The 25,152-nt window shown below is 43.0% G+C and overlaps 1 protein-coding gene across 1 annotated transcript in view; it reads left to right on the top strand.

Annotated features, from left to right (window-relative positions):
• Positions 1-24,598, top strand: part of LOC141154699 (ubiquitin carboxyl-terminal hydrolase 12-like) — a 49,865-nt gene extending 25,267 nt beyond the window's left edge. The window contains exons 2-9 of the mRNA XM_073641035.1: positions 1,031-1,111; positions 9,105-9,318; positions 11,363-11,589; positions 15,389-15,465; positions 19,728-19,811; positions 21,425-21,622; positions 22,798-22,876; positions 23,563-24,598. Coding sequence (XP_073497136.1) covers positions 1,031-1,111; positions 9,105-9,318; positions 11,363-11,589; positions 15,389-15,465; positions 19,728-19,811; positions 21,425-21,622; positions 22,798-22,876; positions 23,563-23,664 — 1,062 coding nt within the window. The 3' untranslated portion in view covers positions 23,665-24,598. The remainder of the gene's footprint in view (positions 1-1,030; positions 1,112-9,104; positions 9,319-11,362; positions 11,590-15,388; positions 15,466-19,727; positions 19,812-21,424; positions 21,623-22,797; positions 22,877-23,562) is intronic.
• The last annotated feature ends 554 nt before the right edge of the window (positions 24,599-25,152 follow it).

The raw sequence follows: 25,152 nt of genomic DNA, 5'->3' as shown, positions 1-25,152 counted from the left end.
CGGGTGCGTGAAACTGCCATCAGAGATTATCTGCTTAATGCTTCCCATGTACTTTGTGCTATGAACACACTGTTGGATGTAATGATGTTGGTTTTAATTTGTTCCAGTTATGCTGGGATATAACCAAACATGGGGAAGAAAAGTGCTCCTTGCTAGTGCAAATACAAGCCGATGTAAGAGAACATTGCGGTTAGTAAATGGCCTATTATAGGGTTATTCTATAAAAGGAAACTTGCCAAAAATATCCTAAATCATCTCTGTTTATGCATGATTATGTTACAACTTGAACTACCAATCGCTCATGGTTTTGTGCCTGCGGCTCCTTTCCAGTCCTGCATTCCCTTGATGACCGGTCCTGAAGTCACATCTGTCTCTAAGGCCTCGTTCAGACATCCGTGACTCGCATTCATGTTCTATCCATGATTTTCACTGAGACAGCACGTTTTTTTTTTTTTTTTGTGGATAGTGTGTCTGCAAAAAAAATCATGGAGACTTCTGTTTTTGATCAGAGTAACAGATCAAAATGAGCCATAGAGGTGCATGGGTCTATGAAAAGCACGGATGGGGAGTCTATGGGTCTGTGCAGTCCGTTACCATTACAATAAATGGCAGGAACTTTTTAAATTATTTTACATATGTAAAAATTACTGATGGTAAAAACTGCGTACAAGAGTATAATACACCGAATTAAGAGGTGCACACAACTTGATCCTATTGGCGTGAACCAATGAACGTCTGGAGTAACATTTCTGGCATAATAAACACTGGCACTTTGCTGAATTTGATGGGTGGGTGTTGCCAGCCCTGTACCACCCCATCTGCTCTCTAGTGCCACCCATATTGGCAGAGCTGCTTCAAACTGGCTTGAGAACGCCAACATTTGCAACATTTTTGCACAACTCCACATTGCAAAAAAATAAATGTTGCCACTTTACATGGCGATTTACACCAGTTTTCCACATGGTTTACATGTATGACCCTTGCATTGTGTACGGTAACATTTTATATGTTTTAATTTTTGTTCCCACAGGGCACCAATGCCTCAACATTGGAAAAAGAAATAGGCCCAGAGCAATTTCCAGTAAATGAACATTATTTCGGATTGGTCAATGTAAGTTTACCTCCGTTATGTGTTGAAATATATAATTTTCTTTTTTATGATGTAAAAGTAGAGGATGCACCAGAATGACAAGACTGTGGGGATCTTCCGTTAAAAGTCCAAGGACCGGACATTCAGGCATCAGAATTCTGCACCGTTATTGCCAAAAAATCACTGTACATAGCACAGTAAGCTCATACAGGGATCTTAAAGGCGATGTCTTGTCAGGAATAACCTACTTAACCCATTACTTGCCAAATTAGCAATTTTCATTTTTTGTTTTTTTTTGGACCTAATTAGAAAATCTTAGTTGCTAGAAGCAAAAAATTAGGCTTCCATAAAAAAAGGACATTGGTAGATAATGGGTTAAATCTTGGTTTAATATATACATTTCAAATAATGGTGACTTTTGAAATAGTACCATATTTTTCTGACTATAAGATGCACCGGACCATAAGAACGCACCTAGGTTTTAGAGGAGGAAAATAGAAAAAAAATGTAAGCAAAAAATGTGGTCATGATGCTCTATTATGGGGGAGAGGGTCTGCTGCTGACATTGGTATTGGGGTAATGTCCCCCAATTCTGTTAATATCCTCCATCCTGATATGTATGGCCCCTCCTTCCTGGTATACGTGGCCCTGATCCCCCATCCTGGTATGCATGGCATCCCTTGATCCCCCCCCCATCCTGCTATGCACGGCACCCCTTGATCCCCCATCCTGGTATGCACGGCACCTCTTGATCCCCCATCCTGGCATGCACGGCATCACCCCTTGATTCTGGCATGCACGGCATCACCCCTTGATTCTGGCATGCACGGCATCACCCCTTGATTCTGGCATGCACGGCATCACCCCTTGATTCTGGCATTCACGGCATCACCCCTTGATTCTGGCATGCACGGCATCACCCCTTGATTCTGGCATGCACGGCATCACCCCTTGATTCTGGCATGCACGGCACCCCCTGATCCCCATCACGCTGCCCACAAAAAAATAAACACTCATACTCGCCTCCTCTTTCCTCCAGCGCTGTCCCGCTCTGCTGCTGACACTGATCTCACTGTGTGAGCCGCACATGGTGTCCCTGCCATGCGCCCTCACACAGTGAAGTGCTGTGCCGGAATACTCGCTGCTCCCCCGCGCCGGGACTGTGTGTGCGTGGGGAGCAGTGACCATTCACTCTCTTCAATAGCCGGCACACTGTACCGCAGCAGCGTTGCTCCTGCTGCCGCTCTGTGGTCAGTGTGCCTGCTATTAAAGACGATGGATATTCACTACAACCCATGGGAGTGGGTTGTAGCGAATATTCATGAGCTTTAATAGTGGGCACACAGACCGCCGGCCGCTGCAGGAGCCGCGCTGCTTCTACAGTGTGCTCTCCATGCCCGTATTTTTCGGACTATGAGACACCCCCCCCCCCCCCCCCTACTTTCCTCCAAAATTTTGGAGGAAATAAGCGCGTCTTATAGTGTGAAAAATATGGTAATTTTCACACTGGCTTATGTCTCATGTTCTCTGTCAGCTTTGCTGTGTAGGATGGGACAAGATGAGCAGAATCCTCTCATAATTGAAGATAGATGATTTAAAGGCAATCTGTCACCAAGTTTATCTGTCCCATCTGTAGGGAGAATAAAGTAGGGGCAGAGACCCTGATTCCAGTGGTGTATCACTTACTGGGCTTCTTTCTGTAGTTTTTATAAAACATTGGTTCATTCTCTGCTAGTCCTTTCAGTGATGAGCTCCTGCTACGTAGTCCTTGATATTCTTGAGCTCTGGCAGCTTTCTTCCTATGCACAATGTTGGCAGAAAGCTGGCAATCAATGGAGTGGACGGGGTTATACAGATCTCCTCAGTGAGAGAAGTAGCAGATATAATTGTGATATCAAAACCAGGGCAGTGGAGTCGGTATAAAATGGACCGACTCCGACTCCTAAAATATATAATAAATTGGGTACAGTAGTTCAATGCAGTTTGTGGGGAATATTTTTTCATAAGAATTTGGGAAAGTTATGAAATGTCCTATAAACGTCTAGACTTTTAGCTGAGATGAATCTGTGCTACAGTAAAGTTATCACTTAAACATCAGCCATGTATGAGGGAGTCACAGTTATGGAAATTGAGGAGGCGGAGGTTTGGCTTACTGACTCCACAGCCCTGATCAAAACTGCAGCAGGTAGCCCTGTAAGTGACTGCGGTCGAGGTCTCTGTCCCTATTTTAGGCTGCCTTTCTATTGGGAGGCATATACATGATATTGGCTCTATTGTACAGTTGACGGATAAGGTAAGATGGCTCAGCTAATGCTCTTACAATGCTGGCTGGTCCCTGGTGGGGAGGAGGCAATATACTTCTGACATAAATCTATTTCTCTGACAGTTGTGCATAAGATACACACAACCTGCAATACTTACTATGCTGAAAATACAGACATAAAATAATATCAGTCATTTGGAATCTTACATCTTAGTAATGACCTAAAAATTTGATGTGTAACAAATTCCCTTTGACTTCCCCTACATCACTGATTTTTAAATCGCAAGCGATTCAGTCAAAAGGTGACGTAATCGGATCTATCGCCAGAATTCACAATACTGAATATACAAGGAGGATCTGTCACCTGATCTGACAACATAATCTTTAACTTGTAGTTTTGCGTCTGTCGCCACAAACTCCTGCAACTTTTTGAATTGAGTGGAGCTTAGCAAGGAAAGGGGCGTGGCCCAGCGCAGCCAACAAATTCATCACAATTTTACGGCACGAAGATGACATAAATGACAGCGGAAATGTATTCCAGCACCGACTGAAGTACATTTATTACAGCGGCACAGGCAGTTAAAAGATGCACCAAATTCACAAATTTGGTGCATCTTCAGCACATTGGTGTTTTGCTTGCCAGTCTTGATGATCAATCTTGATTAATCAGGGCCCAAGTGTATTTAAAGGGATCTGTCAGCAGGTTTTTGCTATGTAATCTGAAGACAGCCTGCTGCAGAGGTTAAAGCACAGATTTCAGAGATTCCTCTCTTATCCAGCTCTGTGGTTTTGTTTTCTTGTAATGATTGTTTTAGCAAAAGGAGCTTATTGTTGTTGGGACACAGCAGAGTGTGCATGCTAGTCAAGACATGCCCCCTCCTGTGATAAGCAGCTCACTGTCTATAGACTATGTACAAAATCTAAAAGCTCTGATTGTGTGAGAACGGCTGCACCCAGTAATCTAAGTGATACACTGTTGGAATGAGGGTCTCTTTGCTTAAATTATGCTGCTCTCAAATGAGGTAGCAAAAACCTACTGACAGATTCCTTTTAAGCTGCAAACTAAATATCCACCCACTTAATTGACAAGCTCTTTTCACTGTCCTGCTGCTGAATTCTGGCACCTGTTCTGTAGAAGCTGCAGTCTGCATAGCACTACATTAAAGGGTTTGTCCACTACTAGGGCAACCCCTTCTTGATCAAAATGTTTGGCCCAATAAAATAAAAAAGCTTATACTCGCCTCCCCTGCCATTCCAGCGGTGTCAGCACTCGCGGTCCTGGGGCTCTCGTGCAGTGACGCCAGCGCTGATTGGGCTCCGGGGTCACGTGTCACAACAACAGCACGGGAGCCCCAGATAGAGCAAGTACCGACACTGTGGGAACGGCACCAGCATGGAAGGTAAGTATAGGCTTTATTATTTTATTGGGGCCAAGGGTGGGGTATGACAAGGAGTTGTCCAAGTAGTCGACAGCTTCAAGATGGAGCCCAACTGCCAGCAGCAGGTTCACTGTCTAATAACAGATGCTTCTAGGGTTATTTGTGTACAATTATCAGCATTTAAGGGTATGTGCACACGATGCGGTTTTAATGCGAAATCGCGCCGGAATCGTGCTGCGGGTGGTACCCGGGTCGGGAGAGGAGGCTGCTACTCCTTTCATTCAACCGCTGCTCTGGCTGATAACAGCGAGAGCATCTTGGATGGGAGGAGCAGCAGTCTGCTCTTCCCAGCCCGCATTCCCTCGGTAGTAAAGAAAAGAAAAAGTAAAAAAAACAAAACAAAAAAACAAAAACAAACCTGTATACTTACACCTGTCCGGCGGCCCCCAGCGGAGATCCGATGCTCCCGGCGGCCAGCGGTACACTGCTGGGAGTGGGCTCGCTCCCAGCAGTGTACTGCGCTACCAGGACCTTTGCTGACGTCACCGATCACCTGAACCATCAGCTAATCGGTGACGTCAGCTGATGGTCGCGTGACCATCAGGTGAATGGTGACGTCAGCAGATCTTCAGCTGATGAACCCCAGTGACTTCCTGCAGCGTGTATACTGACGGGGTGATTTTACACCCCTGTCAGTATAGAGTGCTGTATTCTACAGCTGTGACATCAGTGATTTTTCAGTATCAAAACTTTTGACCATTGCATCGCTGATGGAACATTGTAGGTTTGCCCGGACTTCAGGTCTTGGGCGTAAATCACAGTGCTGGGGACGGTGGAAATGAACATTGATAAAGAGCAAGCCTGGTCCCAAGGACTTTCATCAATAGTATACAAGGAAGGATTTGCAGCTCTGCCAAAAAACTTAAAAAGAAATGGTGTTTATTGAAACCCAGCATCTGCTTTAGTGAATAATTACTACTCCTTCCCAAGCAAAACAATAGTGAGCCTCTCTTAGGGTTCGTTACTCAAGCAGATAATCGTTTAAGTGATGACCGATGCGATCGTTACTCACGACCAGCAAAGGATGTCAGACAAGTGCGTATCCAGGGCAAGAACCATGAATGAAATGGTTATATAATGATCTGTAGATGTGTTCAACATGCAAATACCAGAAGCGATTCCTCCCTTTTGTCGGTCTGATCGTTGAACAAGTGAACAATCACCATTTACACAGTTTTCAATGAATGGTTTAAGACACAAAATCAATAACGTAAGTATAAAAAAATGATATTTATTGAAATATGTAAAAATGACACTACGCAAGCATAAGAAAAAAGAGATGCAGCCCGATCGGAGTACACCACAATCAATGGAAATACACACAAGTAGTCAGATTCAGGTACAGACTACAAATGGACCTGAGTGATACTACAGCAAGTCAATTAAAGAGTTTGTGTACCGGAGAAAAAGCAGTGAGATATATATTACCAAAGCAAAGGAATACTGAAGATCGGGTAGGAACCCAAGACCTGACGTGCGTTTCGCATATTGCTTCATCAGCCAACTGCCAGGACTATATAAGTCCATACTGAGAGTGCCCCGGCTAGGCCAACGCACGCTCTGAATAATGAGAGAGATCTATACTGAGCATGTGCCGGCTGGGAGAATGGTGGTGATGGTCGATACTGAGCATATGCCGGCTGGGAGAATGGTGGCAATTGGTCGATATGGAGCATGCGTCGGCTGGGAGAATGGTGGCGATGGTCAATACTGAGCATACGCCGGATGGGAGAATGGTGGTGATGGTCGATATGGAGCATGTGCTGGCTGGGGGAATGGTGGTGATGGTTGATACTGAGCATGCGCAGGCTGGAGGAATGGTGGTGATGGTCGATATGGAGCATGTGCTGGCTGGGGGAATGGTGGTGATGGTCGATACTGAGCATGCGCAGGCTGGGGTGATGGTCGATATGGAGCATGCGTCGGCTGGGAGAATGGTGGCGATGGTTGATACTCAGCATGCGCCGGCTGGGAGAATGGTGGTGATGGTCTATACGGAGCATGCGTCGGCTGGGAGAATGGTGGTGATGGTCAGTACGGAGCATGCGCTAGCTGGGAGAATGGTGGCGATGGTTGATACTCAGCATGCGCCGGCTGGGAGAATGGTGGCGATGGTCGATACAGAGCATCTGCCGGTTGGGTGAATGGTGGTGATGGTTGATACTGAACATGCGTCGGTTACAAGAAAATGCACATATACTACAATCCTCAGTGTAATGAGAGGCACACACTTTTTGCATGTGCCCTTGTTATAGTCAGATGCTGAGGTTGGTACTTTTGTGAGCTCTCTTTTTTCATGTTCCCATCTATTATGCATTTATTAGCATTGATAGGATAATGTAATGGGTATATTATTTATTCATATGCACTGAGCACTTTTTCTACTTACCTGGCTAATGATCCTATTTGCAAGGGCTAGGGTGCATAAGGCTAAAGGCGCCTTTACACTGTTGAATTAGAAAATGGACATGTTGCACCAGTAATTTTGGTGCCCAGTACCTCCAGAATGGAGCTGGGAAAAACCCCTTTTTGTCTCCATTCCTGCTGCTATCTGCAGTAATGTACCGTTTATAAAGTCAAAGTGTGTGAGCGGTCTTCTTTAAATGGCAGGTTCTGTGGTTTTTGCAGACCGTTCCCCTGCACAGTTCCCTTTTGTGTGAGTTGTGACTGGTGTAAAGACTAGAGATTGCACATGGGGAGCGAACGTTCTCACTGGGCTATCAATAGAAATGCTAAAAATACCAGCGCCTCCTTCTATTTCGGCTGTGCTCTATTAGATGCCCTTTTGTTATCTTGTGCATATTCCCGAACAATTGAATGTGAATGTGTTTTTTTTTTTTTTGTTTTTTTTTCATGTTCTTCTAGGATGTGTTTGCTTCTCCACTTGTATAACTCACATTAATGCTTTATTATATGTTAATGTAACTCTCGTATTACATTTATTTTTAGAAAACCATTGTTCAGTCCCTAGTTTATTGCAGGTTTTTACTGTGATCTCTGTCACGACCACTTTCCATACAAGAACAATGGCCATAGAAATACTGACTTTTCATATGAAAACCAAAAACCAAGCTGAAATAGGCTAATTGCACTAATATTTGGTATTTTTAGATCCATGTGGCAGGTGAAGGTTTACACCCCAACTTAAATATTTGTTAAAGTGAATGTCATCTGTATTTTAAAGGGATTGCCCAATCAATATATATTACTGATCTACCCCTAGAATAGGTCATCAGTATCAGATTAGGGGTTGTCCTACATTTTGCCACCCCCACAATCAGCTGTTATAAGCTTTGGCGGCCGGATGTAAGCTCATTGACCAGAGCTGCACTGCAAAGCTGCATGCACTATGTAGCGGCCACTCCTAGTTACTGCAGAACAGCTACAATACCCAGGAGGAGCCACTACACACTGAAAAGAGCTGTGCAGTTCAGTGATCTTATATCCTTCTGCTGCTGGGTGATAAGTGAAGATGACTTGTATCTGGACCCACACCGATTTGATACTGAAACCCACCCTAATCTACACGTCATCAATATCTATTTACCAGGCGGCCCTTTTATTAGTTGGCTGTAAGGTCTTGGTCACATTGCCGTCAGACTCCTTTCAGGCGATGATCGGCAGATATGATGGAAAGGACAGGGCTGCGTGGAACTTGATTATTCTTGCCAATATCCGAAGAAACCATAACTGACCCTGATTCCAGCGATGTGACACTTACTGGGCTGCTTGCTGTAGTTTTGATAGAATCACAGTTTTATCAGCAGGTGATTATGACTAGAGGACTAGTAAATCTTCTGCCAGGTAGTCCTGTATATTCATGTGCTCTGTATGACCCCACTGATTGACAGCTTTCTGCCTGTGTACACAGAAAGCTGCCAATCAGTGGTGTGGGTGGGATTTATACAGGGCTCAACGTTCAGAGCACTGCTAAATTTGCAGCAGAGAAAACAGGGATTTTAGGAGAATGGCAGCAATTAGCCCAGTAAAGTAATACATCGCTGGAATCAGGGTCTCTGCCCCTACATTATGCTGCTCTCAGATGTGTAAACACAAACCTGGTGACAGATTCCCTTTAAGAGACTGAATTGCCAAACAATTACTCATAACTTTAAAAAGGGATATGGTGAAATGTAGTGATTGTCTCTTCTGATTTCTTGTGGTTTGAGTTTTGATTATTTAGTGTCTTTACGTCTGCACTCTAAATACAGAACACGCGGCTTTCACCCACTAGCTACCAGATTTCTGCAGATGTTTGTACATGTACGCATGTCGCCTTGCGATTTTACTTATTTTTCTGTTCACTTTCTAGTTCGGCAACACCTGCTACTGCAACTCTGTTCTACAAGCACTTTATTTTTGTCGTCCGTTTCGGGAAAAAGTTCTGGCATACAAGGTCCAGCCACGGAAGAAGGAAAGCTTACTCACATGCCTGGCCGACCTGTTTAACAGCATTGCCACACAGAAGAAGAAAGTGGGGGTTATACCGCCCAAGAAATTCATCTCCAGGTTGAGGAAAGAAAATGGTATGCTAATAATAAAGCTTCCCGCAAAGCGTGTCTGGGGTCACTAGTCCCCAAATGTCCTTCACAAACCTATTTGATTCCAGGACTCTGGTCCATGGGCCAGGTTGAATGATGTGTGACCGCTGGATGGGAAGCCTGTGACCCTCCTCTCCTCCTAGCATTCCCGCCTCCTCTTCTGACATTGCTCCTGCTGGGCTAATCATAAAAAGAGCCAGGTTTCCGGGAGTTAATGAGATTCACAGGCTTCCCATCCAGCGGCACAGATTATGGACCTAGCCACTGGACTGGGGTCCTGCAGATTGATTTTCCCGTCCCTATTAATCACCTATTAAAACCCATGCCGCGCCCTGGCAGATGTTCTGTTGGTCCCTGCCGGTCTTTATTCTCCAGGAGCAAACACATGCTGGCATCAGCGTTGAGGCCAGTGATTGGCTGCAGTGGTCATGTGCATGTGTGGCATGTCATCGCTGCGGGAGTAGATGGGACTACTGAACCATTGGCACCAGAGCAGCGGGTGATTTAACTGGCAGCGAGTGTTGTTTTTGTTTTATGTTTTCTGCAGTCAGATTCCTGTCTGAAGAATAAAAAGATTATAGAGTAGCGGCACTTCTACGGAACATTTGACATATCAGAGAGACTTTTATGAAGTTTTGATCATTGGAGGTCTGGGAACGGAGGCCCCCCACCATCGCTAACACGCAGGAGCGCTGCTCTCCTCTTAGACTGGAGGCAGGCTTGTAGACTTAGTATTGAGCTTGTCTTCCGTAAAGCTTGGACTGAGCCTTCTACCCCTTTTGCATAAGTGCCAGCACCCGGACCCAAAGTGATCAAAACCTCAGACACTTTATGTATGGCATCACTTTTTCATCAGCATGGGACCAGCTGATTATGGCCTTGAGAAAAAGGTGACCAAGCTCCTGGCTGTCTGGTGCAGGGATCTGCAGCAGAGCTACATTGACAGGAATCCATTCTGCAACCCTGTTATTTTCACGATCTGTAGGGGTGATAATGTATCTAATATCTCTGTGTTGAGAACACCCCCTTTATAGCCTCGGCAGAATGTCAGTTCTGCAAATTCATGACTGACTCTGGCTATAGGGTTAGCACTAGGAACATCACAGCTCCTACAAGAACCAGATGGACCCCAATGACTATAATGGGGTCCGTTTAGTTTTCTTTGGAATAAAAGTAATTTTAAGAATAGCACAGTGTGCTGCAATCTCCCTTCCCTTAAAGATACTGGAACTGGTAACAGAGCCTCCTAGTAGATGTTATCTCAAGTGTGATCTTGGCCTTACTTGGTTCAGATTTCATTGACTTGAGGGGTATATGGCTGAGACATCTTGAGAGACACAGGTTTGTTTCACAAGATAAGTGACATCGCCATCTGGTGGCCTAATGTGTGCTGGCCGTAAAACCCCTAGTATTTAATCAAGATTTATTTACATTTTACAACCTGGAAGCGGGAGATGGGAAATATAATCTTTAATAATTTGAGACCTATTGAAGACCAGTCTTTTTTTTTTTTTTTTTTTTACATTTTTTTAATACTTTTGCTCCCTTATTGATTTCCATGTCGAAAAAGCCTGTATGACCCTATAGAGCCATTCAACCCCCCACAGCTGTGGTATACACTATTTGGTAGGGTGGCATGGTAAGTTAGCACACAGCAGGCTTTACGACGCTGGGTTCTCAAGTCCAGGTCTGACCATGGACAATATCCGCATGTGGTTTCCGTGTTCCCCTTGTGTATATGTAGACTTCTTCTCACACCCCAAACCTATTCTGAGAGATTAGTTAGCTTCCAATCAAATTGATCTGTTTTTGTGTCTGAAATAAGGACTTCAGATTGTCCTCAGCGTCGTCCTAGTCTGGTGTGAATGGTGCCCAATCACTTTGTAGCAGCTTTATGTATCCCTGCTTTGCCCCATTCACTAAATATGGCAATGGGTTATTAGGGCTAGCCATAGAAATATCTGAATTTATATGGTCTTTTTGGATGGGGGCTTTCACTATGATACCATGAATGTCTTCTGTTTCACAGAACTGTTTGACAACTACATGCAGCAGGACGCCCACGAGTTCCTGAACTACCTTCTCAACACGATCGCCGACCTGCTGCAGGAAGAGAAGAAGCAGGAGAACCAGAACGGCAAGCTGCAGAATGGGAGCTTAGAGCTGCAGGAGCCAGAGAAGCCCGACCTCACCTGGGTCCACGAGATCTTCCAGGGAACTTTAACCAATGAAACCAGATGTCTTAACTGTGAAACTGTGAGTTACGTCTACCAGACCAAGCACTTGCTCCTAATGCTGAGGTCTGATTAGGACAGAATAAGGCAACACTGCGAGCATGGTGGTAGTGCTCACCTGGGAGGGAGGTTGTGTACGGCCACAACACCTATAAGGGCCTTAGGATGCGTGTCTGGAGGAAAAAGTCTTCCAGATAGAAAATCACTTTAGTGGAGAAAACATTTTGTTTTTTTACTTTGAAAAAAGGCGCCGAAACGCGTTGTTTACCAAATACCTTTATTTTATACCATCGGGGATTCTTCATGTCGCAGCCCAGGTACCGTGAGCTCTCCACTAAAGTGAATGTTGCTAATGCTCGGAGTGTAACCATGTAGTCATATCTTATCCCTCCTTATGGAGAGCCGCTCGCTGAATGCTCCTTTTCCCTGTAGACTCGCTAAATAAAGCATTGCGAGCTCCCACTGAGATCAGTGGGTGTCTGTTAACTTCAATGAATAACCACAATCTCTCAAAGCAAGAGTCCCCCTTCCCAGCTGCTCATTACACTTTTATAGATGATCGATTGGACTAGGAGACAAGCCTGTGTTACTTCATAGGGAGCCTGTCACATATTACAGGGCAGGAGGAGCTGAGCAGATTGATAGCTGGAATTTACTTATTTACACCCCTGCTCATTGAGTAAGTCCAGCGGGTGCATCATCTATGCAGGTGTATCTGTCAATCACTGAATGGGACCGCCCACTAGACACACAAATCCAGGGTTACCACTCACTGAAATCCATAAGATCAATCTTTATCCAAAAAAAGTATCATTGTCTTTATCTTCTGTCTTTGCATCAGGCTGCCCACAGATAGCGCTTCATGTGCTCAAGTTATGAATATCACTTGGGTTGTGTGGATATTTATATGTCATCTTATGCAGTCAAGCTTGATTAGGTCTCCATGTGAATAGTTTCTCCAGAATTTCCGTTTCCATTCAAATGCATGGATCCTGTCCTGAAACCTTTTTTATTTTCATCTTTATGATCCTGAAAGAGATCCAAAAAATGTAAATAACTACTTGACATGTGAACAGATACTAAGACCTATAGACATGCAGAGTTACTCACCTCTGAATGTAAAAGGATGGACTAAATTGTAAAAATGGCATCGGCCACGGGCATGGTCAGTAATCCCATACAGATCTGGCCTAACCACTATGCTATTGACAGAGAAGGATAAGTCTGTTTCAGGCTGTGTGCCCACAATGCGTTTTTTAAGCGTTTCCGCAGCGGCAAAAACACTGCAGAAACGCTTAAAAAACACTTGGTAGAAGGCCTGCCATGTTCCCCAATGATAATCCGCATGTGCTGTGCACATGCTGCGGAAATTTCCGCTGCAGATTATCATTGCGGAAAAAAACGCAGCACTACCAATTATTTTGCGGAAGTGCTGCGTTTTCGCCGCCATTGACTTGCATTGGAACACATGGAATACGCATCACTGTATCTGTACATGCGGATAACATTCGTTTCAATGTGCGGATGGTACCCGGGTTTGGAGAAGAGGAGACTTTCCTCCGGACCCGGGTACCATAGTACCTGTAAAAAAAAGAAGAACATAAAAAATAAATATTATACTTACCTTCTGATGGATCCCGGTGTCCTTGTCTCGGCTTGCCGGCAGCTCACGGTGGACTGAAGGACCTGCGGTGATGTCATTTAGTCATGTGATGGGTCACGCGCACGCTGACGTCGGCAGGTCCTTTAGTCTACCGCAAGCCGAGACAAGGACATCGGGGGCAATCAGAAAGTAAGTATAACATTTATTTTTTACCATTCTTTACAGTCACACTATATAAATCCATGCCGTTTGCATGGATTTATATAGTGTGACCAAGTTGACAAGCACTTTCCAAGTGATGCTAAAATCGCTTGGAAAGCGCTTGTCAACCCGCATGCGGAAATGCATGTGAAGAACGCTTCACTTCCGCTTGTCCCTGGCAGGAAAAAGCATGTACAATCCGCATGTACAATCCACATGTGTTTTTTTCTGCCAGGGAGATGCAGAAACGCTCAGGAAAAAATCCGGAGCATTTCTGCATTGTGGGCACATAGCCTTAGTGTAAGTGCCCAATTCTTTTGTCCTCAGGGAAGAGGAGCCACAACAGGTATCTGTTAGAAAACACATGAACATCCAGCGCAGTGTTCAAATGTATGGGGGATTCCTCAGAGATAGCTGTGGCACCTATAGGTCTGTCTGCAGAATGAAAAATCCAGTGCAATTGAAATTAATAATTGTAAGCAAATTCTGCACCATTTTCCACAATGCTTTTTACTGTATCCGTCAACATCTCGCCCCCCTTTAGCCGGTAGACAGGATGGTTTGTACAGTAAGACAGATGCAAAAAAATAAGCCTAGCATGATTTAAAGGGAATCTGTCAGCAGCTTTTTGCTGTGTAATCTGAAGACCGCATGCCGTAGGGGTTAACACAGATTTCAGTGATGCCTCTCTTATCCAGCTCTGTGGTTTTGTTTGCTTGATATGATTGTTTTAGCACAAGGAGGGGACACAGCAGTGCATGCTAGTCAGACACGCCACCTTCTGTGATAAGATGCTCACTGGCTATAGACATTGTATATACAGAGCCTCCTGTGGTCAGGGCTAGCTTCCTCAGCTCTGATGTATTGCTAAATCTAAAAGCTCTGTGTCAGAATGGCTACACCCAGTAAACAAAGTGGGTTCAGGGTCTCTTTCCCTACATTACAGTGCTCTCAGATGAGGTAGAAAAACCCTGCTGACAAATTCCCTTTAAAATGTAGCACCGCGCTAAACCTCCAGAACTCATTCACCTTCTTTATATGATCAGCGGTGACATTTGTGATCGCCCCTCTGAAGTAGGGAGGAGTAAATTGCGTTTTATTTTTGGTTCTTGCAGGTCACAGTAACTCGTAGTTCCCATCTGTTCCAAACTGCAATATTAATCATAAAGCTTCCAAGAAATTCTGTGCTTGAGTCACTGTGTACATCTACAGTAGCAGTTCCTAAGGCACTTAGCAACTTCTGTGGCATTTTTATAAGACATTATTATTTGGCCACAATAATTATCCTTAGACAAGATCAATGTTTCTTCTCTTATAAAAAAATAAAAATCTGTGCACCCTTACTGTGCTGTCATTTTAGGTAGCCACAACTATTTACCGTACTAGTCGTTCTGTAAATTTTCTGCTCTTTCAATTTTTTTTTGGACAATCTATTATTTATAGTTCCCATGCATGTCTACGTACCTTGCAATATACCCATTACTGTGGACTGGAGCTATGAGATGGCGAGCACAGAAATCTGGATCTTCCGCTACCAGCCAGAGTGGTGGGCTGCTATAAAGATGGCCTAAAAAGCTTCTAACACCACCCATGATCAGCTGCGCCATACGGCTCACCTCCAGTGGCAGCTGCAGGGGATGTAGTGCTAAATAGTAGTCACTCAGATTAATGGCTGTCTATGTAATGGCTGATACACACTTCGGATTATATATGTGATCTCCTACAGAAGGGCCTCTCCTTTGATGATAATATGCATCAGATGTCTTGCGGCACATTCACATTGAACAAACCTTAACGCAAAGCAAAAGCGTGATTTCTTTCTGGGTCTCTGCTGCATTGCTGTTCATTCCTTTATTTTTGCAGTAGATGCCTCCACACATACTAAATATAAGGATATGTGTGAACTAATATGCCCCCGTGTTCACCCTTATTTTAATGTATAACTCTTGAAATTGAGATGCTATTAACCTTCCATGTCACAAGGTTTACACTGCTTTATTTCTATCTGCTTTTCAAGGTTAGTAGCAAAGATGAAGATTTCTTGGATCTCTCAGTGGATGTGGAACAAAATACTTCCATTACACACTGTTTAAGGTGAGTCATAGTCACAAACCATAAAGATTGTGATGGTGGTGTGTGTGTTGTTTTTTTTTCCTCATTTGCCTAATTTTATAAGGTTTTTGGCTGAGTTATAACGGGTATCTGGACCGTTAATTTGCTTTAGTTTCATCTTTTCAATCTTCTCTTTTCCTTTCACTGTGAGCCTATGGAGTGATGTACCTTAAAGAAGATTTGTCGCATATTTAAAAAATGGCATTAAATACCTTGTAAAAATCCCTGAGCTTCCTTGATTCTGCCGCTGTTTTTTTCCATTTCGCGCTGCATTACTCTATTGCAGAGTTGCTCACATCCATTTCTTTGGGAGCGCAGTATGTGAAATCTCAGCTTGCAGTCCAACTGGGCGTTTCTTCAAAGTTTTCTATGGGGGCGCGCACTTTCAGCTGCCCCTCCCAGACCCTGTCAATCACAGCTTGGCAGCTGGTCTAACAGTCTCATACGCTGCCGCGCTGTGTCTATGAGTGAGGGCTGAAAGCACACACCTCCAGAGAAGACTGAGGAAACGCCCAGTTGGACTGCAACCAAACAGAGATTTCACATACTGCACTCCAGAATAAACAAATATGAATATCTCTGAAATGGAGTGACGCTGCACAAGACTGAAAAGAGATGCAGCATCAAGGAAGCTCAGGGATTTTTTTTTACAAGCTATTAAACTCCATTTCTTTGAACAAGCGAGTCTGTATTCTGAACATGTCAGCAGGGTTACATTAGTCCTATGGAGATGAATAGTGTCCTTTTGGCCTCCATCTGGTTGGTTTGCATCAGTATAACACAGCCCTGTATTTTTTTTTATCATGGAGCCTCCATACCGGGAGTGATTTCGGTAATAGATTTGTCCTGAGCAATAAGTACTTATACAGTCCTCTGATACTTTCATGTAGACTTATGTCTTGTTTAGCCCTGAAGTTCACATTTACGTAGAAGAAATAAATAATTTTCACCCCCCAAAAAATTAATATTGGCCAACTTTATTCCAACTGGAGTATAAGTGTCTAGTTGGTGTGGATGTCGAGTTTAACTGCACACAAACTGATGAGGGGCAAATCCCCTGAAACAGTGCAGTCTACAGATTGGTGGCTGGTATGAGCTGCTTTGCATGTTTTCTTTCCCATGGAGCCTTGTCTTGAAATTGATCTCCATTCTGAAATGAATCTCTTCAATGAGAATCAGTATTTCCTCCCTTCCTATCTGGATCATCTCTTGCTCTTTTCTTATAGGGTCTTCTATTAGATTAGATCAAACCAAGTAGGATCCCGGCACTCACACGTGAAATAATTAGCCGTTTATTGTTGTCTCAACATACAAGTCATCCGATGTTTCAGCCCATCCTAGGCTTTTTTCATACATTTCCAGGAATAATTACAGAGGAACAGAAAGATGCAGAGTTTGAAGAAAAAAAATTTCATGAGAAATACAACTATATAGTAAAATAGACATGTCAGAGCTCACAGGGGCTCTTTTATATAAAAAACAGTTTTACACCACCACCAGCTTTAGAGTAAAACATTACTATGTATAGACTATGTAATGGGCATCACTCGCACAGTTTTCAGACGCTATGTAATGTCATCACTAGTCTTATGTATAATAAGTGTGTGCTGGAATTAGCATAAACTCAATAAATAGGTCCTAGCCGACTAATGTGCTATGCCTCATTGTGAATAATCTTTCTTTTTGCAGTCCTGCTCATCGTTATTGGCACTCAAGAAGTTTAAGTACATAATGTGGAGTATCTCCTGGAAAAAAAATGAATCAAGTGAAAGTTTTTTTTGTATAGAGCACTCATGTTAAATACAAAAGAGCAAATGATAAACAGTAATTTAAAACAAAAAACAACGGGAGGAAAATTAGAAAAGCCTAAAACTTGCTGTGACACTGGTACTGGCATTAATTTAGTATGGAAACACATTTTGACTTGCCTGTGGAAATCACAAAAAAAAGATTCACCTGTGATTAATTGTCGGTGACATGAATTATAGAATGAATGATGACTTTAGTGTTTTAAAAAGCCTCATGGTAGGCCCTGTTCCTTTGTCACAATGGTGAAGACAAAGGAGCTGTCTGAGGACATCAGAACTGCTATTATTAGCAAAGACAAAATTTCCAAAGGGTATAAGGCCATCTACAAAGACCTTGGTATCCCAGTTTCAGCAGTGTGCAATGTTATTTAGAAGTTTGCCAAGCAGGGAACCATCAAAAACCTCACTGGATGTGGGGGAAAGAGGAAAATTGACAAGAGATGTCTTCAAAGGTTGGTGCGAATGGTGGAAAAAAACACCACGTCAAACATCCAAAGACCTGAAGGCCAACCTGGAACAGTCTGGGGTCCTGGTTTCAACAAGTACCATACACCACACACTGAACAAAGCAGAGCTTTATGGGCGAAGGCCAAGGAAGAAAACATTGCTGAAGAAAAGACCTAAAAAGGAACGACTGATTTTTACCAAAGAGTACCTTGACAAACCACAATCCTTCTGGGACAATGTTCTGTAGACTGATAAAACAAAAATAGAGCTTTTTGGCAATGCAAAACAGTTTGTTTACAGACTGCGCAATGAAGTTTATAAAGAAAAGAACACCTTACCAACAGTTAAGCATGGTGGAGGATCCATAATGCTGTGGGGTTGCTTTCCTGCGTCTGGTACTGAAGGCCTTGACCATATCACAGGAATCATGAAATCAGAGAATTATCAAGAGATTTTAGAGCGAAATGTCCTACCCAATTTAAGAAAACTTGGTTTGAGTCGAGGATCATCCTCCAGCAAGACAATGACCCAAAGCACACATCCAAAAGTACACCGGAATGGTTGAAAAAGAAAAAAAAATGGACTGTTTTAAAATGGCCAGCAATGAATCCTGACCTCAATTCCATTGAAAATCTTTGGGGTGAGCTGAAATCTGCCATTGGGAAAAAGAACCCTGCAAACCTTTAAAACTTGAACAAACTGCAAAGGAAGAGTAGGAAAAAACTCCAGCTGAGAAGTGCAAGAAGCTTATAGATGTAGGCTGTCAGCAATGCCAAAGGGAATGCAACCAAGTTTTAATTGGGGGTGCCTTTATTGATGCACATGCTGTTTGTTCTGTTTTTTTCTTTGAAATTGCAACATGGAAGTTGAAAAATGTTTTATTGTTGTATTACTTCAGACCACTAATTAAAAAAAATCCTGAGGATAAAACTTTGGTACATTTCTTTTTGTAGATATTGTACAGTCTTATGAAAAAAATGAAGGGGTGCCAATAATGGTGAGCAGTACTGTAGGAGCTTGCAATAAATTTTTCTATAGACAGCATATTTTAAGAATAAATTAGTAAAAACATTGATTGCCCAATTTATTACACGCCAGTCGTAATGATGGTTGTGCTGAAGTAAGAAGCACCGAATTCATTAAAGGGAATCTGTCAGCCGGTTTTTGCTACCTCATCTGAGAGCAGCGTAATGTAAGCAAAGAGAAGCTGATTCCAACGATGTATCACTAACTGGGTGAAGTAGTTCTCACACAATCAGAGCTTTTAGATTTAGCAATACAGCAGAGCTGAGGAAGCTAACCCCACCCACACCAGACTCTGTATGTACAAAGTCTATAGCCAGTGAGCTGCTTATCACAGGAGGGGGCGTGTCTGACTAGCACATACACTCTGCTGTGTCCCTGCAATAATAAGCTCCTGGTACTAAAACAATCATTGCAAGCAAACAAAACCACAGAGCTGGATAAGAGAGGCATCACTGAAATCTGTGTTTAAACCCCTACAGCATGCTGTCTTCAGATTACATAGCAAAACCCTGCTGACAGATTCCCTTTAAGAGGTGCTCGCCACTTAATGAATTAGCTGCATGTTACAACTGGTGTGTTCCTCCGTCTGAGATGTTACTCAAGTTAGGGACTGGACTATTTCTAGTGTAAGATGTGCTACAACTTTTCATTAATTTGCTGACCAGGCTATGCCTTGCCCTAACCCAACCTCGCCCATTTTGCCACAGCTGGCCAAAACTGGTATGAAAATGCTAAAAGTCGTGACAGATTTTTTTTCTTTATTATTTTTTTAAGTTTGGAAGATAACGAACTCCGCAACAGATGTCCTCACTACTTCCTTATAATTTCAAGCCATAAACAATATGAATTAAATAAAGTAAAATCTGGTCCTATAATTTGTTTTCACAAATTCTCTGCTGTGGAAGTGTGCTAACTATGGCGTGTGCTACCAGACTTTCTCCAGCTTTCCTTATGTTCCTGCAGGGGGTTCAGTAATACAGAAACACTATGCAGTGAGTACAAATATTACTGTGAGCAGTGTCGGAGCAAACAGGAAGGACAGAAGAGGTGAGAAGAGACTTATTTATTTTACTATATTGATGGTCATTGTATTGCTTATTGTGGTTTAAAACATTATTTCTTAATTGGTGAAGGTCTTGCTGCAATCTTTATCTTTATGTAGCCCTATGTCATTTTATAGTCAAGGTCTTATAAGAAAGAGATATTCTAAAGGTGCCATATAGGCCAGACTAAAGCCAAGCCAACCCAATCTGGCCATTTTGGCTGACCATCTGATGTGCATGGATAAACCGCTTTAGCTCAGACATTTGATCCTTTTTCTCTTTAGCTAGATAACCCTGGCATAGGTGTCTGGCAGCGACTCGCTCCACGCTCCCACTAGAGTACACTTGCCTGAAAAAGCACAGCGAAACCTCTACTAGCAATGTACATAAAGCACAGCGATGTAAAAACCACATTGTTGTGCATTTCTTCAGTCTTTTGTCACTTCTTTTAGCCACTTCAGGGTTCGGAAACCGTGAAGCGGTTAAAAAGAGTACCCTGTTCATTCTTCGGGACGCTATGATGGAAAAAACGACTGTAGAGCCGCCATCAAAGCAGCATCCGGAGACAGGCCCCTGGCTTTTCCTGAAGCTGTTTCGCCGAGAAAAACTCTTTGGCTGCATCAGCGAAACAAAGGCTTGAGGTGCACATAGCCTAAAACTGTTTCAGGAAAAAGCAAAAATTGTGCGGACTAATAAACAGCGCAGGCGTCTTCTTTTTTTCCTTTTATCATTGCTTTCTAAGTTTCTTATTCCTTTACGTCCGGAAAGATTTGCAGTCACTCTCACACAGTACTTCATTATTGGTTTGGATAGCTATAATATTTCTTCAGGTAAGTGCACAAAGTGTCCAGAGCTCTAAGTAATGATAGGTAAAATATTGAGGAGATCATAGCTGTGGTAGTCTCCATCAGAGGAAAGAGCATGCCATGTTCCTGTCCAGGGATATCTTCAAGATTCAGAGTCGCATGGACGTCCAGGATGTCCATAAGATGGTAGAGCCTGGGATCTCTTTCAGTCTTCCAGATATCGTGCATGCATCCGAGACGTCATCAATGCAGAAGTGAGAGGCGCCAGAGAAGCCCTTTTAAGGTTTTTTAATCTTCCATTGGCATAATATCATAATGAAATGGCAAAAATAAGGCTGGAACACCCAGTTCTTCCATGGATTAGCTCCACAGTGTGCTAAGCTGTGCGCCTCATACACATAGATTTAGATGTGCGGTTGGCAACAGGTTGCTGCATGGGGGAGACATAATTCACTTTGTAACAAAAATGGGAAAATGCGTTACCCTTTCTAATTATGACTGTACGTCTTCTATGTATTTTAACTTGTCACTCATTATTCTGAGGACGTTGCTGTGAATCTTTATTATAAAACACTGCATTTCTCACATTTTGTTCTATCTGAGCAGACAAGCCATTTCTTGTGTCTCCAACCGCACAGCAGGGAGTCTATTACATTGCTGCGCTTGTACTTGGTGCTTGAGGAGGATTCAGTTTTGTTTCTTTTAATTTCTTTTCAAGTTTTGTGTCGGTGACCTTCTCCTTTTTTTCCGAAAACTATTATTGAGTAATCCCATGAAGTGCTTGCTAAGTGTGCTTCAACTCTGTTGGCAGGATGAGAGTGAAGAAGTTGCCTATGATCTTAGCCCTGCACTTGAAAAGGTTTAAATACATGGACCAGCTGCACCGATATACCAAACTCTCCTACCGCGTGGTCTTTCCACTTGAACTGCGGCTCTTCAACACTTCTGGGGATGCCACTAACCCTGACCGAATGTATGACCTCGTAGCGGTGGTGGTTCACTGTGGCAGGTGGGTAAATGTCAGGTCAATTCATATGACTGGTAGAAGACTATCAGCAGACATCTATGGGATATGTTATACCTTTAACCCTCGATAACACGTAGTATTGGAAAATTAATAAAATCATGGCCTCACCTCCAGTCATCCTTGAAATAGACTGGGCTAGTCACTGTGTTATTGGATAGCAAAGGCTTCTCAGTGTTCCCTTACCTTTGTCAGCCTTTGAGGCTAAAATCCCACAACAGAATCAAAATGCAATGTTGGAGGAAGAAGAGGGTTCTGCAAAAAAGAGGTAAACGATGCAAGAGTTAAGTTTTATAGCAGAAATTCTAGGATGGATCCCTCCTTTACAGCCCCCTGTTAACGGCACAGTAATGCCGTATTCCCAAATGGCCTTCTTCTAAGTCTTCCTCTTAGAGTCCTCACTTTATGGCTCATTCACACGTCACTTTTTCTTGTGCGAATGCGATCCATGTTTTTTACAGATGGCACTCGTACCTATGATAATGTGGGGTTGTTCAGATGTCTAATTTTTCTTTTATTCATTCCTAAGAGATCTGCACAAAAGCACAGAGATTGGTCCGATATTGATCCAAGTGTTGGATAAAACTCTCCAATGCAAGTCTATGGATCCGTTAAATCAGACATCACTTGGAGGCCACCTTTCTGCCGTCTGACAGGAGAAACTTGAGAAACCTCCATCAGTTCATCCTAGAAAAATTGATGAATTTCTGACCAAACTCTGATGGTGATAACTGACACTGACTAAACTGATCAGAACCACTGATCAAAAATGACTGACGTGTGAATGAGCCCTTACTGATACAAACCTGGGACTTAGTACAGTCGGTCAGCGCTCCCAAATCAGACTATACTTTTAGATTACATGCGATGTAAATGGGAAATGGCCTCACAGGTAATTCTGGATTGACCCCTGTAATAGTTGAATTGCCATAGACATGTGCCTCTTGGGTAACACCTGTTCCTTATTCCACTGAGAACATTTTTTTGGATCGGTTTTTATAGCTCTTGAGATCATTGCCTCCTGTCATGTATTAGGGACCTTCATTGTTTTACAAGTTTGTCCTGTTACTATACAGTTACCAGCTTCCTCATGTAAGGAGCGCAGCGCTTTATTCCCAAAACCAAGAGAATAACATTTTACAATTTCCGTTTTAACACAGTGGCCCGAACCGTGGACACTACATCACCATCGTGAAGAGTCATGGATTCTGGCTGCTGTTTGACGATGACATTGTAGAGGTTTGTTGGGTTTTGTCTTGCTTTTTCTTAACATTTTTTTTGGGGGGGGGGGTGTGGCGGGGGGATATATTTTATATATTTTAAAAAAATAAATTAAAAAATTTGCCATTTTCAATGAGTGTTGCGGCCTGTGAAAAGTCTAGTGGCAATGCCGTGGTCAGAGCGGAGAGCCACAGTGTTTACAGCCGAGGGCTTATTTCTTTGTAATAATGGACATTAGAGCCACTGTTGAGCCAGAACGTGCATGGGCGCCAGAATGTAGCCATAGGGAAATGCTGGATAGAAAGCTATGGGGATAGATATATGGATGACATGTATATAAGCCTACACCAGAAATGCTGGCAGCATGGCAGATGGATCCTGGGCTTTTTCTGGAGAATGTGGGATGTTCTCACTGATCCCCGTAACGTCAGACAGATCGCTGCTTTGTTATCATTTGGGGTCCTGCATCTGATCTGTATGAGCCCGATCAGCATGACCTATATCCATCATGGAGCTTTACATTGCCTGCACTTATGACGGGTATATACAAAGCATTAATTGGCTATGCATCTTCACTCTCTATACTGATTTTGATTTTATCACATTTTGGGGATAATGCAGATATGAGATATTACACACAGATTTACATTTGATAATCGTCATCTAATATTTTATGCATGGGTTTTCTCCCCTTTTGCCAATAGAAAATTGACGCCCAAGCCATTGAAGAGTTCTACGGTTTAACATCAGACATTTCCAAAAACTCAGAGTCAGGATATATCCTGTTCTACCAATCAAGAGACTGAACCCCAGAATCGGGTTAACGAAAATTCCTATTCATGAAGGACGAACTGTTGGACAGTGGACGAGGGATCAATGTCCTGTATGGAGATGAGGGGAGACCTTCATAACGGCTGCCGCCAATATCCACTTTCAGTTCCCGGATGATTTTGCTTTCTGCCGTACAAAGCAGATCTCCTCCACTTTAATCTGTCCTCTCATACCCAGGTGTAGGGGTTTCCATTACCCAAAAGTCTAAACTTTCCAAAGTCTCTGTGGGATGAAGAGGAATTGTATACTGAAGAGAAGACTGGTGTCCATTGACAGTAATGAGTCTGCCAGACCCAAGCTAAGAAGATAGCACTTTGTAAGACAGAGGACAGCCGTGGTTTGATGCTCAGTTCATTCTCAATCAGAAATGTCACCATTTGAGAAAAATGATATTCATCAGAAGGAATCATCGTTTCATATCACACGTCCCTGCACCATCTTCGGTGATTCCTACTTTCCAGACGTTTTGCTGTAACGCTCCTTGTAGTGAGTGTTAAGAAGCTGCTGTACTTCACACTAAATAATGGGATCACTTGTTATTTTTTTATTTTTTGTTATTTAATTTTTTCTTTTCAATATATATATATTTTTTTTGAATTTTAGCACCTTTTTTAATTGATCAATTTGTCCTCTGAAAATACTACTGCAGAGATGGACATAGACTGACAAGAGTGCAAAACTGTTAAAGGGTTTCTGCCTGCAATCATGAACTCCTTTTTGGGATTTTTCAGGATCAAGTCACAGGGAGATTTTTTTTTTTCCGGTATTGTCAGTCATGCTCCTGTCATTCGGTCCTGAAAAAAAGTTTACTGCTGGATTCCAGAGTCCTTGCTCTCTAGGCTTTTTGCAATTGCTGTCCATAAACCTCAGATATAACGAGACAGGTGATGAAGGTTTATAGTGTAAAATCCTCTAAATAAAGTAACCCATTTATCCTTACTCGGAGTTGAGTGTAATGTTTGTGCCAATTCACCCTGTCTTTGACCTCTGAGCTATTGCCACTCCTGTGATACTACATGGTGAGATTTCCTACTTGGTACTGAAGGTTTGCACTAATCATAGTCTATTTTATGCAGTAAATTTCCTCTATCCCTTAAGGGGGATTTACAGTAAAGGGATTGTTGAGAAATAAAGAATTGTTGCCACTCCGATCTCTTAGGCTGATTGCGCTTTGTGGCATATGTTAAAAACTCAGCCCAACTGCGATGCCCAATAGCTGCACCATTTGCTTTCACAGTCATGCTGACGTTGGGCATCGCAGCGGTTGGCATTTTTGGCACATGAAGCAAGACGTAGGAATTGCCATCACCCTTATCGATTCAGTGCAGCTGCTCTGGTGGTCTCTACCAAGGCCAGAAGTGATCACATCCCATCCATTAGGCACCTGTCAGCAGAGGCCAGCGATGGGCCAAGAACACTGGAGTTCTGTTGCTGGCATGGCAGGGGGTGGAATAGTAAGTAAT

Source organism: Phyllobates terribilis, unplaced genomic scaffold, assembly GCF_046119375.1.
Source record: "Phyllobates terribilis strain yellow unplaced genomic scaffold, ASM4611937v1 Scaffold_7__3_contigs__length_470593459, whole genome shotgun sequence".
NCBI lineage: Eukaryota > Metazoa > Chordata > Amphibia > Anura > Dendrobatidae > Phyllobates > Phyllobates terribilis.
Note: the sequence above shows the minus strand (reverse complement) of the source record. Positions and strands in the feature narration are given on the sequence as shown.